At 36.3% G+C, this 15,570-nt stretch overlaps 1 protein-coding gene across 1 annotated transcript in view; it reads right to left on the bottom strand.

The window, feature by feature from the left end:
- Positions 1-759: 759 nt before the first annotated feature.
- FAT1 (FAT atypical cadherin 1) overlaps positions 760-15,570 on the bottom strand; it is a gene marked incomplete at both ends in the record, with an annotated part of 37,882 nt that continues 23,071 nt past the window's right edge. The window contains 9 exons of the mRNA XM_009576755.1: positions 760-957; positions 3,128-3,271; positions 3,590-3,727; positions 4,119-4,333; positions 5,721-6,110; positions 7,398-7,631; positions 8,607-8,760; positions 10,187-10,383; positions 11,022-15,089. Of these exons, the coding sequence (XP_009575050.1) occupies positions 760-957; positions 3,128-3,271; positions 3,590-3,727; positions 4,119-4,333; positions 5,721-6,110; positions 7,398-7,631; positions 8,607-8,760; positions 10,187-10,383; positions 11,022-15,089 (5,738 nt within the window). The remainder of the gene's footprint in view (positions 958-3,127; positions 3,272-3,589; positions 3,728-4,118; positions 4,334-5,720; positions 6,111-7,397; positions 7,632-8,606; positions 8,761-10,186; positions 10,384-11,021; positions 15,090-15,570) is intronic.

Here is a 15,570-nt window from a genome sequence, read left to right as displayed (position 1 = left end):
TTTTCTTACATTAGGTTACAAAAAAGTATTTTAGAGAACTTAGCTAAGTTAATGTAACCTGGATTGTTGGAACATGGTCTCGTCTTTTTGCACAACAATGGCAAATGTAGGCATACCAAAAGGCATACCTTTTTGAGTTTTATGCCATGTTTTCCACTGCAAGATTCTCAGATCGCCAAGTACTGCGCTGCAAGTTTCAATGCTACGAAAAAGGTCCACTGACCTGGTTTTCCAAACTTAAAAAAAGATATTTTCAATTGCCATTGGAAGAAGAATGTGGCACTATTGAAAAATATTTCAGTACTGCCATGATGTGCAACTTTCAATGTCCCTGTTACCATCGTATCAGTGTAGTCCAGCTCACAGCTTCGAGGGTCAAAGCGATAGTGGCAAGAGGAAGTCTGCAGCCAAAAGTAGGCAGCTCAAGGGACCTGTCCCCTGCTGGCTTTTCCAGCATCCCACATGAAAGGCAAAGGGCTTATCAAGACCACTCACCCAGTTAACATTTCACTTACATCCTACCCTTACCATGAGTTTAATTCAGCTTACTGTTACACCTGTGTAGATTTCCATTTAAATCAATAGACATTGTCTCTGAAGATGTTACCATGAGAGACATGCCTCAAATGACTGCTTGGCATGTTAGGATCTTGTAACAGAAAGACAAGGGGTAAGCAGGAAAAAGTGGTGATTGGGCATGAGTGGGAAAAGTTAACTAAATACTTATAATGCAAAACAGCTAGAGGTAGTGCATCCTACCTTAACATGAAGTAAATAGTGATCCCTCATTTTGCGATTCAGTGCAGCAGTTGTTGTCAGTACTCCCTGCTGGTTAATCTTAAAAGCGTTCTCCTCATTTCCACTCAGGATGGTGAAGAGAAAAGGAGGGCCATTGTGAGAAGAATCCTTGTCCGTCACCACTAGCTGTAGCACACTAAATCCAATAGGCTTATTTTCCTATAAATGCATAATATGATCACATGGGTTTTGTTATAATTGAGCATATAGCCTAACGTTGATTTCTTTTTCACAACAGGGAAAAAAAAAAATCAAATTACTGTCAAACCAGTTAATTAGTACAACAGGAATCAGAATGACAATATTGTTTAAGGAAAAATACTACCCTCTGAGAATAACGATGAAAACAGTAAAAGGAGAAAGGCAGGAAAAAGGAAAAACTTTGTTTTTTTTAAACTTTGTCTTATATTTTTAAAAGTAGCTCAGCCTTGAAACTTTACATTTTCCACTTTTGGTCTGAATTAAGATTACTGTAGATTAATTACCAAGTCCTCAAAGACTTCAAATTTAGCTAAAACACCTATTAAGAACAATCCAATGCCTTTGCTGGAAGGACTAGAAAAAATATACTCCTCCATCTGACCCCTTGTGTCCCTAATTAGTGTTCTGACTATAATTGTGGCTGCTACAGCCGCAGTCTGGTTAAAATATTAAATCCAGGTTTTAAAATTCGCATCATAAAATCCCTTCAAGTTTGCATCATGTGGATGCCTGAGGTTTCACAAACACTTCACACACTTTGGTTTATCATGTATCTGAGACACCCACCCACCCACCATTATCTAACACTTGTAACACCTCTCCCAGAATATTTGTGCTATACTGTATTGACCAGATTTTTTTTATATATATATACACATATTTTAAATGCAAAAAAAAGTAGAAACGTTACTGTGAAGTACAACAAGAATAAAATGCTATCCTTTCACTCTTGCAAAAACTCCTAGTAACAAGCATACTCTTTGTTCTTGAGAGAATAAGTCAAGTTAATTATCAGATATTGCAGCTGAACCTTTTTTCCCCCTTCAGCAAAGCAGACAAGGACCATCATTTTAAAATACAAATATTTACATCTGGACATCTAAAGTAACTTGATTTTCATAATAGCTAAGCACATTTCCAACTGTGTCCAAATATGTCCATCTCCAATATATCAGGAAATGCACACCAGCATTCTTGGGCAACTCCTCCAGCTTTTTCTCTGCTACCCTCGTACTGGGACAGGCTGATATGAATGAACTGTAAAAGACAAGGTCCTTCTTTTTAATTTAGTAAGGGAAACATTAGGGATATTGGCTATATAGTCTACAGTTTTAGGGGATACATTAATTAACATTTTTACCTCTGACAGAACAAAAACATACAACTCTGTTGCTTTAAAAAAATAAAAAGTAAGATCCAGGACATCTTACTTGCATACTCTGTATATGTTGGGTAGTGATGAATCGCTTTGTTCTCTTTCGGAAAGCTACCTTTACAAATCATGTACACGGTCTCAAACAGAAGTGGTATGTTAGGATGGCACAGTGCACCAGATAACATTGCCTGATCCCCACTTATCTATTGTACAAGGCCAGGCACCAGCAACAGCAAAAGGACCCAAGGGATTGAGCTTATTTACGTTACTATTATAAAGGTCTTAATGCAATTCCTTTGTTCCCTTCCATTTATTCTCTATTGGATTCAGGAAGACAAGTAGTACAGACGCTCCCTCTGCTATCTCTGCTTTAGCAGAGTGTTTACTGAATCAGGCAAGTACACATCAGCCATTTGAGAATCTGGGCACTACTACCATCCTAAGGTACAAAATTAGTCAAAGGATTGGTATGTAGCAATATGAAATACTACTGTTCTAACTGCTTCTGATCCCAGAGGAGGCCAATAGGAATTAAGTCTTGAATTACGCGCTACAGTGCACAACACTTCCTTCACAGTAATAGGTACCTGAAGTATCTTTTTCTAAGCACTAATTCTAAGATTAAAAAGAAATAGCAAAATTATTATGTATTTTAACCTCTCTGTATGATGCTAAGAATGTTATAAACATAAATGCAATGTATGATATATAGATACATATACACACATGAAGTACATGAAAAAAGAACACGCTCAACTTGCAACGTAAGTTTCTAAATAGACTGCACAATATTAATTTTGTAACTCTTAACACTTACTCAGGTAAGCAGTCTCACTGACAACCTTAAATAATTAGAAATACAGAAAAATAAAATTGAAGCATTAGTTTTATCATATCTTGTGGAATTTTTCAAGTCACAAATTAACATTCCAATAATATTACTGATTTGGCTACTTCACTATCTGTATTTACCTGGATGATAACACTATAGTTTCCTTTTGAGAATACTGGAGGATTGTCATTTACATCAGAAACATCAATATTAACTGTGGTTGTGTTAAGTCTAGGCGGGTTTCCATTATCTGAAGCTTGAACTGTCAAGGTATACCCTGAAATCTAAGAAATAATAAAAAATTTTCAAACATTCACTAAGGAGCAAAGAGTAACAAACTCAGCTTTCCTTTTAAGGAAGAAATATTTTAGTGCCACCCCCCAGTAAAACTTGCCTTCATATATTTAGTCCTTTCTCTTCCCCCTGCATATGCCCCCCACCCCAAAAAGCATGGACGTAAACAGATGCTTTCACTTTGTTACAGCTGTATTAACTTCGGAACACTTGAAATGGTAATTTACAAATATAAACCAAAAAATGGTGGTCATGAATTATGTATAGCTAAATTAATCCCAACTGCTTAAAAAGCATCAAAAACCTACCTTTTCTCTGTCTAGAAGTTTAGTCACTTTTATTTCACCCCTGGTAGGGTCAATCGTAAAAGGATTTCCCTGATTGCCATCTATAATTGCGTAGTGAATGCGGTTGTTTGAAGGTCCATCAGCATCATCTGCCATAACCTAAGGGACATTACAGTCTCATTTAAAACACGTCAAAATAGACTCTGTCGTCTTTCAGATAAACTCATCCTGAAGACGAGCACAGCTGTTTTGGTCTAACACATTTCACAGGAGAAATGTCATATGAATAGAACATACCAATTTCCTGAATTTCTTCTGAAAATTAAGTCATGTTCTCATGAGGAGAACACAAATATATCACAAAATATCATCTACTTTCCCATAGCATCTCAAGTCCCTGGTTCTGAAACTTTTTCAAAATAGATTTTCAATTCACTCAGTGGCAAACTTATCTATTCATTTATGTCCATCTTCAATATTTATTCCTTCAAGACTAAAAACATGATTGTCACGACAGAGTATTTCAAAGGAAAAAAACAACAATACGTACTGTAATGACTGATTGTTCAAGCATAGCATCTTCACTGATTACTGCAGTGTAAGTGTCTTGGCTAAACACTGGAGTATTGTCATTGATATCTGTTACGTTAATATTCACAGTTACAACATCACTTAAGGAAGGTGTGCCTCCATCTGTGGCTTCTGCTGTCAAGTAGTACTCATGAGAACTTTCATAATCCAAGCTCTCAATGATAAAAATGGCTCCTAGGGAAGAAAAAAAAAAGAAAACCCTCACACAAACTCTGCTATTACTGTAGTATTATATATTGCAACTTTTGATTTTAGTCTGACAAATACTCAGCTACCTCAGGGCTTGATTTGTCACTGTAAAGCTGCAGCTACACAGTGAAATGACCAGGCTTTACACGTAAAAGTAAAAAGTTGAGAAGTTCCTGCCATTACCACAAAAGACTCATACTTTAAAACCACCTGGCTCACATTCTGTAATGAAAAAAAATGAAGAAAAATAAAAAATGAGTTTAGAAAATGTCCTATTCTTAATTTTCAATTAAAATTAACCAAAAATGGTTAACGAAATGACCTTTAACTTGACTTTCCTTGCAACCAGCATTAAGGTCAGGCATGGAGTATGCAGAGGTAGTAACAGAAGTGTCCAACCATGAATTTTGATTGAATATCTGAGTTACAGTGTGAGTTTTTAACCAACTGGTTAAGATAGTGCAGTCTCTAACATACACACTGATTTGCTGCTGGGAAGTATTTTCCTGGAACCTTTTTCCTCCTTTCAAATATGTGAAGAAGTTAAACTGGCAAAGAACTTCTATACCATAGCACCAGTGTGCACACTGGAAAAAACAGCTGGAAGAACTATAATTTCAATTACACTGGTATAATTAACTACTATTAACTTCTGGGTTATTTAAATTTTATTTTAAAAAACCAAACTTTACCAGAAATTATCTCTAGAAAAAGAACTATATAAGAAAACAAAACTAGAATTGAGGTTTATATTGATTTTTGACAAAAAATTATCATTAATAGGGAAAAAATTCTCCACAGAACCTAAATGCTTCCTGAGGCTAAATCTGACTAACGTGCAAGCCTAAAATCTCCACTGTCATGCTGGATATATGATTGAAAAGAATATTCAAACCTCTCTTTAATGCCATATCAAACGCCTCTAGAATTACTGTCTTTGTGGACCAATGACTATTTTTCCCAACCAATTTAATTTCTGAACTTTCTTTTACCAAGTCTGGCCACTCATTCTGATTATATAGCTTTTGTGAAAAGACTATGATGCTTCTATCATTACAGAACTATGTCTTTCCACCCCTTCTGCCAACAGGGCGGGGAATATTCCAGCTAGAAAACCCTTACTCTTGCCAGCTAAATGAATCTAACACGAATAACAATAAATAGCAGCAACAAATAAAGTTTCTATTCTACATTCCACTGCACTCTTCTAGTAAGCATGCTGGCAAAATGGGTGAACAGACAGTAGCACTGGTTTTACAGCCAGGATGATGCACATAGATTATACATAACCTATTTGGTTGAATTACTATAGAACACAGTATGGCACAGTCTTTAGCTAGCCTGAAGTATATTCACAGTTGTAATCTGTTACCTGTTGTTGAATCGATGCTGAATTTTCCATGTTCATTCCCACTGACTATTGAGTATGTGATTTCCGCATTGGCTTCTATGTCCCTGCTTGCAGCATAGATCTGGAGAACTTCAGTTCCAACCAAAATGTCCTCTGATACACTCGCACAGTACTCCCTATGCTCAAATACAGGTGGATTATCATTTATATCCAAAACAGAAACTATAAGAGTACTTGTTGAAGACAGTCTTCTAGGTAAACCTTCATCCGTAGCCTTCAAAGTTAGGGTGTACACAGCTTGTAATTCCCGATCCAAAGGCTTCTCCAATCGAATGATTCCAGAGAATTCATCTACAGAGAACTGGCCCTCTGCAGAGTTCACCAGTGAATAATGGATTTTATGGTTCGTCCCTGCATTTTGAAAACAATTGCAGAGTATGAAGCAGCTGTTAAAATACACCAACATAATAAAGATCTGATAGCTACAGAAATAAAACATGCATGCTAAATATTATCATTCATGTTAAAGTAAATTTCAGCAAGAGTTGAAGGCTGCCCTGTGAAGGGCAGAATGGTTTCCAAAAAGATGTAATTTGATTCAAAAAATTAAGCTAACACTTCATTGCACCGATTTTCTGCCACACAAGAAACATGAAGCATTGTTCTGCTTCAGTCACAGTACTGCTAATATGAAACGATTAGTAATATAAATCTAATTACAACTTTAGTACAACAGCATCTGCTTAGCAGGCTTATAAATAACACGGGAGGATATGGGAGAGTTAGGCTGCATCAAATAACTAGGCTCAATTCCAGTAAGTTTATTTAAGAACCATGTCCCAGAATTAACAGGAACATAATTTCTAGCAATATTTCTGTATAAAACAAACAAACAAAAACCCCATAAGTTTTTGGGCCAAGCATTTTGCTCCTCCTGAGCCTCAAAGACTAATGAAGTGTGAAAACATCTGTCTGTTACCTTCCAATTCAGCAATCTAGCTTTATCATAGCATAAAGCAGGTTGGTTGTTTGACGAGACTGAGGCAACTATTAATTAATATTATTTGATTAATAAACTGATGATATATGGAAATCATATACTTTTAAAAAGACCTTAGGCTGTTGTATCCTGACAACAAAGCCTAAGAACAAACTCTTTCTAATGTAATTTTCAGTTTATGTTCACTTAAATACTTGTAATTAAACAGTGAAGATAAAGAGGCAGCAAAAATCTTAATAGGGCAGCATATACATAAAGCTACAATTGACCAGGGTTCTCTTTATGGTATGATCATCAATGGCTAGCCTGAGAAGCACACATTCAAAATCTATGAATGCACATTTACACGAACAGACATGGCTTGATATTCCTTTTACTTACACCAGGAGTAAAAGGATGGACCTAACCCATCATAACATTAATAGCTTATCACACTAAAAATATCCTATATTTCGCCCCTTTCCCCTCTCTTCTTTTCTGCAGAGACACAAAAGGGATGTTTTCCAAGCTACTCACACATGAAAGTCAGGTGTTACATGATTTTGTAGCCCTAAATATATCTTTCAGGAATCTAATCCTGAGAGGTATTGAACATTTGTCAGTTCCACTGGAAGACTTAACACCTCTCAGGATAAGACTATATAAACACTACTGTAACTTTGAGACCATGACAAAAGTATTGGTCAAAGAATGCATACCTGCATCTGCATCTGTTGCCTGCACTCTTGTCAAAAGGGTTTTAGGCTCTGTGTTTTCAAATACTGTAATGGAGTAAGGATCAGCTGTAAACTCTGGGGCATTATCATTCACATCTTCCAGAGTCAGAATAATATTAGCTTGGCAGAATCTTCCTCCTCCATCTGTGGCTTTCACTAGAAGATAATAAACTGCTTGCTGTTCACGATCAAGTGGCATTAATGTTTTCAGTTCACCTATAAAAAGAGTAACATACATAAGTTGATGTGAGTTGCAAGACTTAAATATCCCTAACATGTCTTCCTCTAAAATATTTGTACTCAGAAAAACTAAACAACAATTTTCTTTTTCATGATATTTCATCAGTGGCTAAGTCAACAGCTGTACTGCACTAATGAGCTCCACTTCGGGCAAAGCATGTCAGTGGCCTGCTTTTTCAGCTTTAAAATATTGAATACTAAAATCCTCTGTCTTTTTTTCCAAATGCCTCTGAAACAGAAATTAGCTAAAGTGAGACTACCTGATGGTGCAGAAAAAGAGAGAATGCGTATAAACACATGAATCCACATGTTTTTGTGTAAAGAAAATGAAAATATTAGAACTCTGGCTCTAACAAAATGCAAGGTAAAATCCACGTATGGTTTTCCTGGGCTACTTAGTTGTGTTCCTTCCACAGCTATTGAGCTGACTCTCCTCCTCTAACATTCAATGAATAAACAGAGCTATTCACACTATCAAATATAACTTGCTGCTACAGACAAACCTCTAGAAGTCTAACACATACTTCCTTCCAACGTGACAGAAAACACTATGACAGGCACAATATGTAGCCATCGTCTCCTTTTAACCAATTCAAAAAAGTATTCTGAAATATTGTTTATGAGTATTCTAGCCCCACCAATTCTGAATTTACGTAACATTCTAGTACAGCACGCAGGTGACATTCAAAGTCAAAAATACCCCCACGAAGTAAGATCCTTCTCATTTATTTTGCCACTGAAGTATTCTAATCTCTTTCTCCATATTTCCACTATATCTTTGTATTTATCTGATTTAAAATTTTCTATATTGTTTATTACTGCTTTCCTACTGCTTGTCTACTGCAGCCTGCAGAGCACAGGACTTTGGCATTTATGTAAGTCTTAATGTAATAGTAAAACATTTCATAAAATGTTGACTGGAATTTTGTATAGTGTCTAAAGCATTATTACCTGTGTCTGGAGTGAGTCTGAATTTTTCTGCTCCTGTGCCATGCAGTGTATAAGTAATTTCTGCATTGGAACGAATATCTGCGTCTGTAGCAGATACCTGCATTATCAGTTTGCCAGGAAGGGCATCCTCAGGAACAGAATCAGTGTATAAAGCCTGCAAGATGAAAAGTTACATTAAAAGACTAAACATATGAAATAAGTAGAGCTTGGAAAGGGGAGGGGAAGAAGGAATGACAGATGAGATAATACCCTGTTTGAATGTTTGGTAACATAAGAAGTGAACCAGAGGATGAAATACCCGAAAATGAAAAGAACTTAAGATTTTCTAATCAATTACCTCACATTTATTAGATTATTTGGAAAGGTAATTAATACTGCAACCATAGGGACTCTTGAGTGTCACTGCATAGCTAAGAACTCTAAACACTTGTAACTGATCAACTGATAATTAAATGCATTCCCAACATAGGAGTTATAAATTTTTGGTAATTTAATTTTTTCCTCTTTTGGTAAATCATCTTTTCTAGATCTGACTCAATCTAGAAGAAATTGATACCTGCCTTTTTTGAAATGGCATGAAATAAAAGCTTCCAGTTTAAATAAAAACGAAGAAAGAAACACCCAGAATTTAAAAGCACTAAGCACTCTTACAGGTCATCCATGTCAGGGATGTGCATTAAATTAGAAGGATTGAGCCTTTTAACACCAATATTAACAAAGGAAAAAAGCTAAAAACATTGACTTACCTTACATTGACAGTCTGTATATAACTGCAATCATTTATATAGAAGTAACCAACATAACCATCAACTAAGAAAAAGAATCAAATGCTCACTGTAAACTTGATCCTTCCAAGAACAAGAAAAGATTTTGCCTTTCCACCTGGTAACGTCAAATCTGTGTTCAACAAGACGGCTATGAAAAGTCCAAATGTGCTAAAGTGAAAAACCAAAGCTGACTATGAAAATCCAGGGCTTTCTCATAAGGCAATTATACGTCTTGCAGGGCTCACCTTTCTGTTTTTTTTTCCATTCTTTATTTTTCATGTCTATTTTTGCAGACTATCAAATCTGGTAAGGTAGATGGCTTTGTAACAAGAAAACATTTATGGATTACAGATTTTTGGTGCTGTTGAGTGCAACTGCAGGATAATATTCCAGTCTTTTCAACTCTTTTATCACAGGAAATGCATGAATACATCAACTAAGTATGCAGCCTTCTTTGAGACTTTGCTTCCTTCAGAAAATAGAGCATATAAACTATCACGGCTGCTGCTTAAAACAATTCCTTTTGGAGAAGTATGCATTAACACAGGAGAAATGTACTCCAACTCTCCTCATACTCTTCAAATACCCATTGAGTGTTAAAATTACACCAATGAATTGTTTCTGGATTTTTATTTAAGAAACCTGTCCATGAAATAACTTTTTTTTGACAGCATTCTATCTTAATAGTTCAAATTTCTGTTACCAGCATAAAATGAATACCTATTTGTCAGTCTCCTGAGAAGAAACTTCAGAGAAAGTTTACATTCTACATATGGAAGCAGCTAGACACAGAAGATACAAAATTGTGCCTACCTTTTCGCAAACAGGGCTATTATCATTAGCATCAAGGACTTTAACCTCCACCACAGCTTTAGTTGCAAAGGTCCCATCAGTAGCTGTAATATTTAGAAGGTAATTATCCTTTTCTTCCCTGTCCAGAGGCTTTTTGACATAGACCTTCCATTCATTCTGTATACTTTCAATAGCAAACTGTCCCAAGGGATCACCTCCTGAAGTACGAAAAGAAACACTTAATTAAAGACAAGAAAGAGATTGCTACTATTACTCTATCAACATTAAGTTATAACTAAATAGAAAAAATGCAAATAAGCAGCCATTCTCTATGGCTTTATAGGGAAATAGCTTCATTTTCCAGGTAGAAAGAGTCAGTAGATGCTCATACAACAAATTTAACTGCAGCCAACAGAATCTATAAAAATCAATGTAGAAATTCATGTAGCATTATAGATGACATCATATCAAGACATATGCTAAATAACAAAAACAATAAAATATTCCACTGGAAATTAACAGTCTATTATTTTGTGATAATTTGTTTGTTCTTTAACTACATCACTAACTTCAGTGTAAGTGTATTTTTTAAATAAAAATTGATATATAAGTAAACAACAAATGTAGGAAAGCATTTTAAGCAAAGCAAATGTGAAACGGAAAGCCAAAGACCTGTTTTCAAAAACTCATTTGTTTTGCCCTGAAGTTTTTAATATTCTTATTAAGACACACACATTCTTTCTTTGCAACTCTATGGCTTCTAATACTTCTCAATAATTTGGAAGATTAAGTTATATCTCACATCATTCCAGGACCACTTAAATGATTATTCTGACACATAATCAAAAAGATTTACCTGTGATGTAATAACAGACTTGTCTATTGGCTTCTTCTGTATCAGCATCAGTTGTACTCAAGATAGCAATTACCCCACCAGGAAGGTCATCCTCACTGACTGTTCCTTTATATATCTCTGCAGTAAAGCGTGGAGGATTGTCATTCACATCAGTAACAGTAACTTCAACCACAGCCATAGAAGACAGTTGAATTTTTTCACCCCGATCAGATGCCACCACTGTGATTCTGTATTTGTCTCGTTTCTCATGATCGAGCTCTTTGAGAGTGGTAATCCAGCCAGTTTCCATGCTTATGGCAAAAGACTCTATTATGTCTAGTTCTTGAGAAGGATCCAAGCTGTAAGTAACCTGCCCATTGAGTCCCGAATCTAAGTCAGTTCCTTTAACCTGGATGACTCTTGTGCCAGCTGGCATGTTTTCTACGATAAATGCTTCATATGGATTGGACTCCAAAACTGGTTTGTTATCGTTTGCATCTTTTACTTGAATGCTTACCTCTACTGAGGAAACAACATTATAATCTTCATTTGCATACTGTGCTTGAACTGAGAACTGGTACCATTTAGTAGTTTCATGATCAAGATTCTTTTCAAGTTTCAACTCTCCAGTCTGTCGGTCAATCACAAAAAAATCATCTCTATTGCTTTCAGGAGTGTTCCCTTTAATCAGACTATATACTAAAGTCTGATTATGCTCTGCTTTGATAACATCTATCTCAGTCCCAATTGGAATGTCCTCAGAAACCGTGTAAGAAAAAAACGGCTCTGAAAATTTGGGAAGAGGCACTTCCGGTGGGAGTATTCTAGCATAGACAGGAACAACTGACTCTTTTTGGGGGGATCCACCATCGACTGCTCTAACAAAGAAGGTCAGAAACTCATTTTCTAAACCAATTAAGCTTTCTTTTGTAGTAATTATACCAGACAATGAATCAATTTCTAAATTCTCTTTAACATTTTCAGACTCTGCTTCAATTGTATATGTGATGTCTGCATTTGTACCCTCATCAGCATCAGATGCCCAGATTTTAATGACAGAAGTACCCCGTGGAACATCAGATCCAATATTTACTTCATACTCTGTTGCTCGGAATTGAGGAGCGTTATCATTGTCATCTGTAAGTATTACATTAACAGTACAGAAAGCAACTTTTCCTCCTGAATCTTTGGCCATTAAACTAATGGCAATTACTTTTTCTGCTTGTGTTTCACGGTCAAGCTTTTCGGAGGTAAATATCTGCCCTCTCTCATTTGTATAAAATCTGTCTTTGGCAAAGTCATTCACAATGTGGTAAGTGATGTAGCCATAAGTACCAGAATCTTCATCTGTTGCTTTAACTTCAGTCACCAAAGTATGCAATGGAGCACTTTCAGCTAGTTCAACCTCATATTCATTCTGGCTGAAAACAGGACTGTGCATATTGGCACTGGTTACAGTTACATGGACTTGGGCTGAGCTTCTGAAGACACCATCAGAAACAGACACGTTAAGATTATAATGTGACTTCAGTGTCTGTCTGCGTAGGTTTGAGATGGTGATAATGCCAGTTTTACTATTAATTACAAAATTCTTTTGGTCATTGCCTGTCAGAATGGAGTACTCCAGCTTGTCAACATCCGAACTATCTGCATCTGAGGCTTGCACACATGTCACAAAATGCCCTCGGGGAGCCAGTTCACTAATTTTAGCTTCATAAAGCAATTGGTTAAAAAGAGGGGGGTTATCATTGAGATCAGTTACATCAACAGTTACAATGGTATCACTGCTCAAGGGCAGCATGCCACCATCTATGGCCCTTATTAGTAACTTGTGTTGTTTAATTTGTTCATAGTCCAAAGTTCTTGCTGTAAGAATGAGTCCAGTGCTGCTATCTATGTGGAAGTAATCATGACTTTCACTGTTACCCTCAATCAAGTGATAGGAAATCCCCCTGTTTGTCCCGGAATCGGCATCTGTGGCGCTCACTTGTATAACAGATGTTCCAATGACAGATGCCTCAGAAAGGGTTGCAGTGTAAGACTCCTCTGTAAACACAGGAGGATTATCATTGATGTCTTCCACTATTACGTCTACAAACACATCAGCATGCGCCCCAGTTAGGGAGTCTGTTGCTCGAATACTCAGTTTGTAGGCTGGATGAGACTCGAAGTCAAGAGGGGCAACAACATTTATAACTCCAGTGTTGAAGTTGATAGTGAACTGGTTGAAAGGATCTCCATCTGTGATGCTGTAAAACACCTTAAGTCCTTCTGGACTATTTGCTTGTACATGTACCACAGGACTATGGAGCTGAATGTTTTCTGGTATCTCTGCACTGTAGAAAGGCTTTTCGAAAACTGGCATAGCTTTACTCATAACTGTAATTGGGACTATAACTTCAGCAGAAAAAGCAGGGTCTCCTCCATCTTTTGCCACTACTGTGACCAGATACTCCTTATTTAGTGTGTCTGGTTCAAACTTCTTCTTCAGTGAGATTTCACCAGTTGGATCAATTTGGAAATGTTCGTGATGTTCTTTGAGATAGTAATGCACCTCTCCATTTCTGCCTGTATCTTTATCTACTGCAGTGACACGTCGAATAACATGGCCTACTTCAGAGTCTACTTTAACAACAGCATAATATGGAAGATTGACAAAAAATGGAGCATTATCATTTACATCTTCCACTGTGACTTTAACTACAATGTGTGCAACAACTGATGGTTTATATTCCTCTGTCACTTCTATGACCACATCAAAAGATTCTTGCTGTTCACGATCAAATGGTATTCCTGTTGTTGAAAGGACTCCTGAAGTTGGGCTTATTTTAAATCTGCTGTCTGGATTTAGAATATGGTAAAACAAAGGCTCATTTATTTGATTCCCTATAGCAGTAACAACAGCTATTGTTTTTGCCTCTGTGGAATTCTCCTGCACTGTTGCAGAGTAAGAACTCTGTGTGAACTTCAGCTGGCTTGCTTTGCTTTCTTTCACATGAATTTTTACAGATGCAGTGCTTGCAAATCTGCCATCAGATGCTCTCACTGTTAATTCATATCTGCTTCTTAACTGAGTTGTATTTTGTACTGTTATATCTCCAGACTTAGGGTTTATTGAAAATTTTTCTCCAATGTTGCCTTCAATAATGGAATAAATTAGTTGTGAAAAAATGCCTGAATCAGCATCAGTGGCATTTACGCTGATGACTTTCACGCCTTTATAGGTTGGAACCAAAATGGATGTCTCATACACCTCTCTTGAAAACACAGGAGGGCAATCATTGATGTCAATTACATAAATAGTAACATTAGCTGCATATTCTGCATATAAACGTGGTACCCCCATATCATGTACTTGCACTGAAAAGTGGAAAATATTTGTCTCCTCGTAGTCCAGACTCACTACTGTCCGAATGGCACCAGTGCTAGAATCAATGGCAAAATACTTGCGGACAGATGGTTCAACAATTTGATAAACAAGCAAAGCATTAGATTCTTTATCAGCATCTGTAGCTCGAATTACTAATGGGATATTCTTGTCAGTCAGAACCACACTGTTAATTGAAGCTGATTCACTGATGAGTCCTGTATATTCAGCCTGCATAAAAATTGGTGTATTGTCATTCTCATCCCGAAGATGTACAAAAACTGTTGCATTAGTGGATAAGCCAGCCATGTTTGTTCCTTGCACAGTTAGAGTGTAAATAGGCAAAGTTTCAAAATCAAGTATCTTCTGAGAAACAATGACACCCGAGTTTGGGTTAATAGCAAAGGCGTCACCTACATTACCATCTTTTATTTCATAAACTACAGAAGACTGACTGTATGCTGCAACCATTCCAACAAAACTGCCAATGGTGGCGCTTTCACTGATTTCTGTAGAATATTCTTTGGCTGTGAATTTTGGTGAGGCATTATCAGAAACCGTAACAAATATATGCACGGAGGTCACTTCACTCATTGGAGGATCTCCTTTGTCTGTAGCTTTTACCATCAGGTTGTATTCTTCCTGGTTACTACGATCTAATTCCTTTGCAATTTTAATCATACCCAAAATGGGATCTATAAAGAAGGAATTTCCAATATTCCCTGTAAAGAAAAAGAAAGGTAATTAAGAAAGAGGTATACAGAACTTAAAGGATGATTGCCTATTTAGCTATATACTAAAAGAGATCATGTAGAGAGAACACAGAGAATATTAAAATTTCTTAGTTTTGTTTAACAAATATTTGTTAGCCGCTCTGGAAAGTTTTCTGTAATCAAGAGTTAGCGCTAATTCTAAGTTTACTTGTTGAAACATTGCATAAAACATAGTTAGCAAAGCCATCCAAGCCTTGAAAATAAATGCAAAAAATTTGTTTCATTTTCCATTAAAAAACCTTAAAAAGATAACAACTATTTTTCAAGTTTCAACACTGTAAGTTACGTATTTTCTTCAAATTATCTTTGTCATTGAGTTCATGTTTAAACCAACTTAAATATCTACTGAAGCTGAAAGAAAATTATATTCAGAAGTTAACATTAGTGGAATACAAGTTACATTTAAAATAATTAGACTGCTTTGAAAAAA

The sequence above is a fragment of the Fulmarus glacialis genome, unplaced genomic scaffold (genome assembly GCF_000690835.1).
Source record: "Fulmarus glacialis isolate BGI_N327 unplaced genomic scaffold, ASM69083v1 scaffold27814, whole genome shotgun sequence".
NCBI classification, from domain to species: domain Eukaryota; kingdom Metazoa; phylum Chordata; class Aves; order Procellariiformes; family Procellariidae; genus Fulmarus; species Fulmarus glacialis.
Note: the sequence above shows the minus strand (reverse complement) of the source record. Positions and strands in the feature narration are given on the sequence as shown.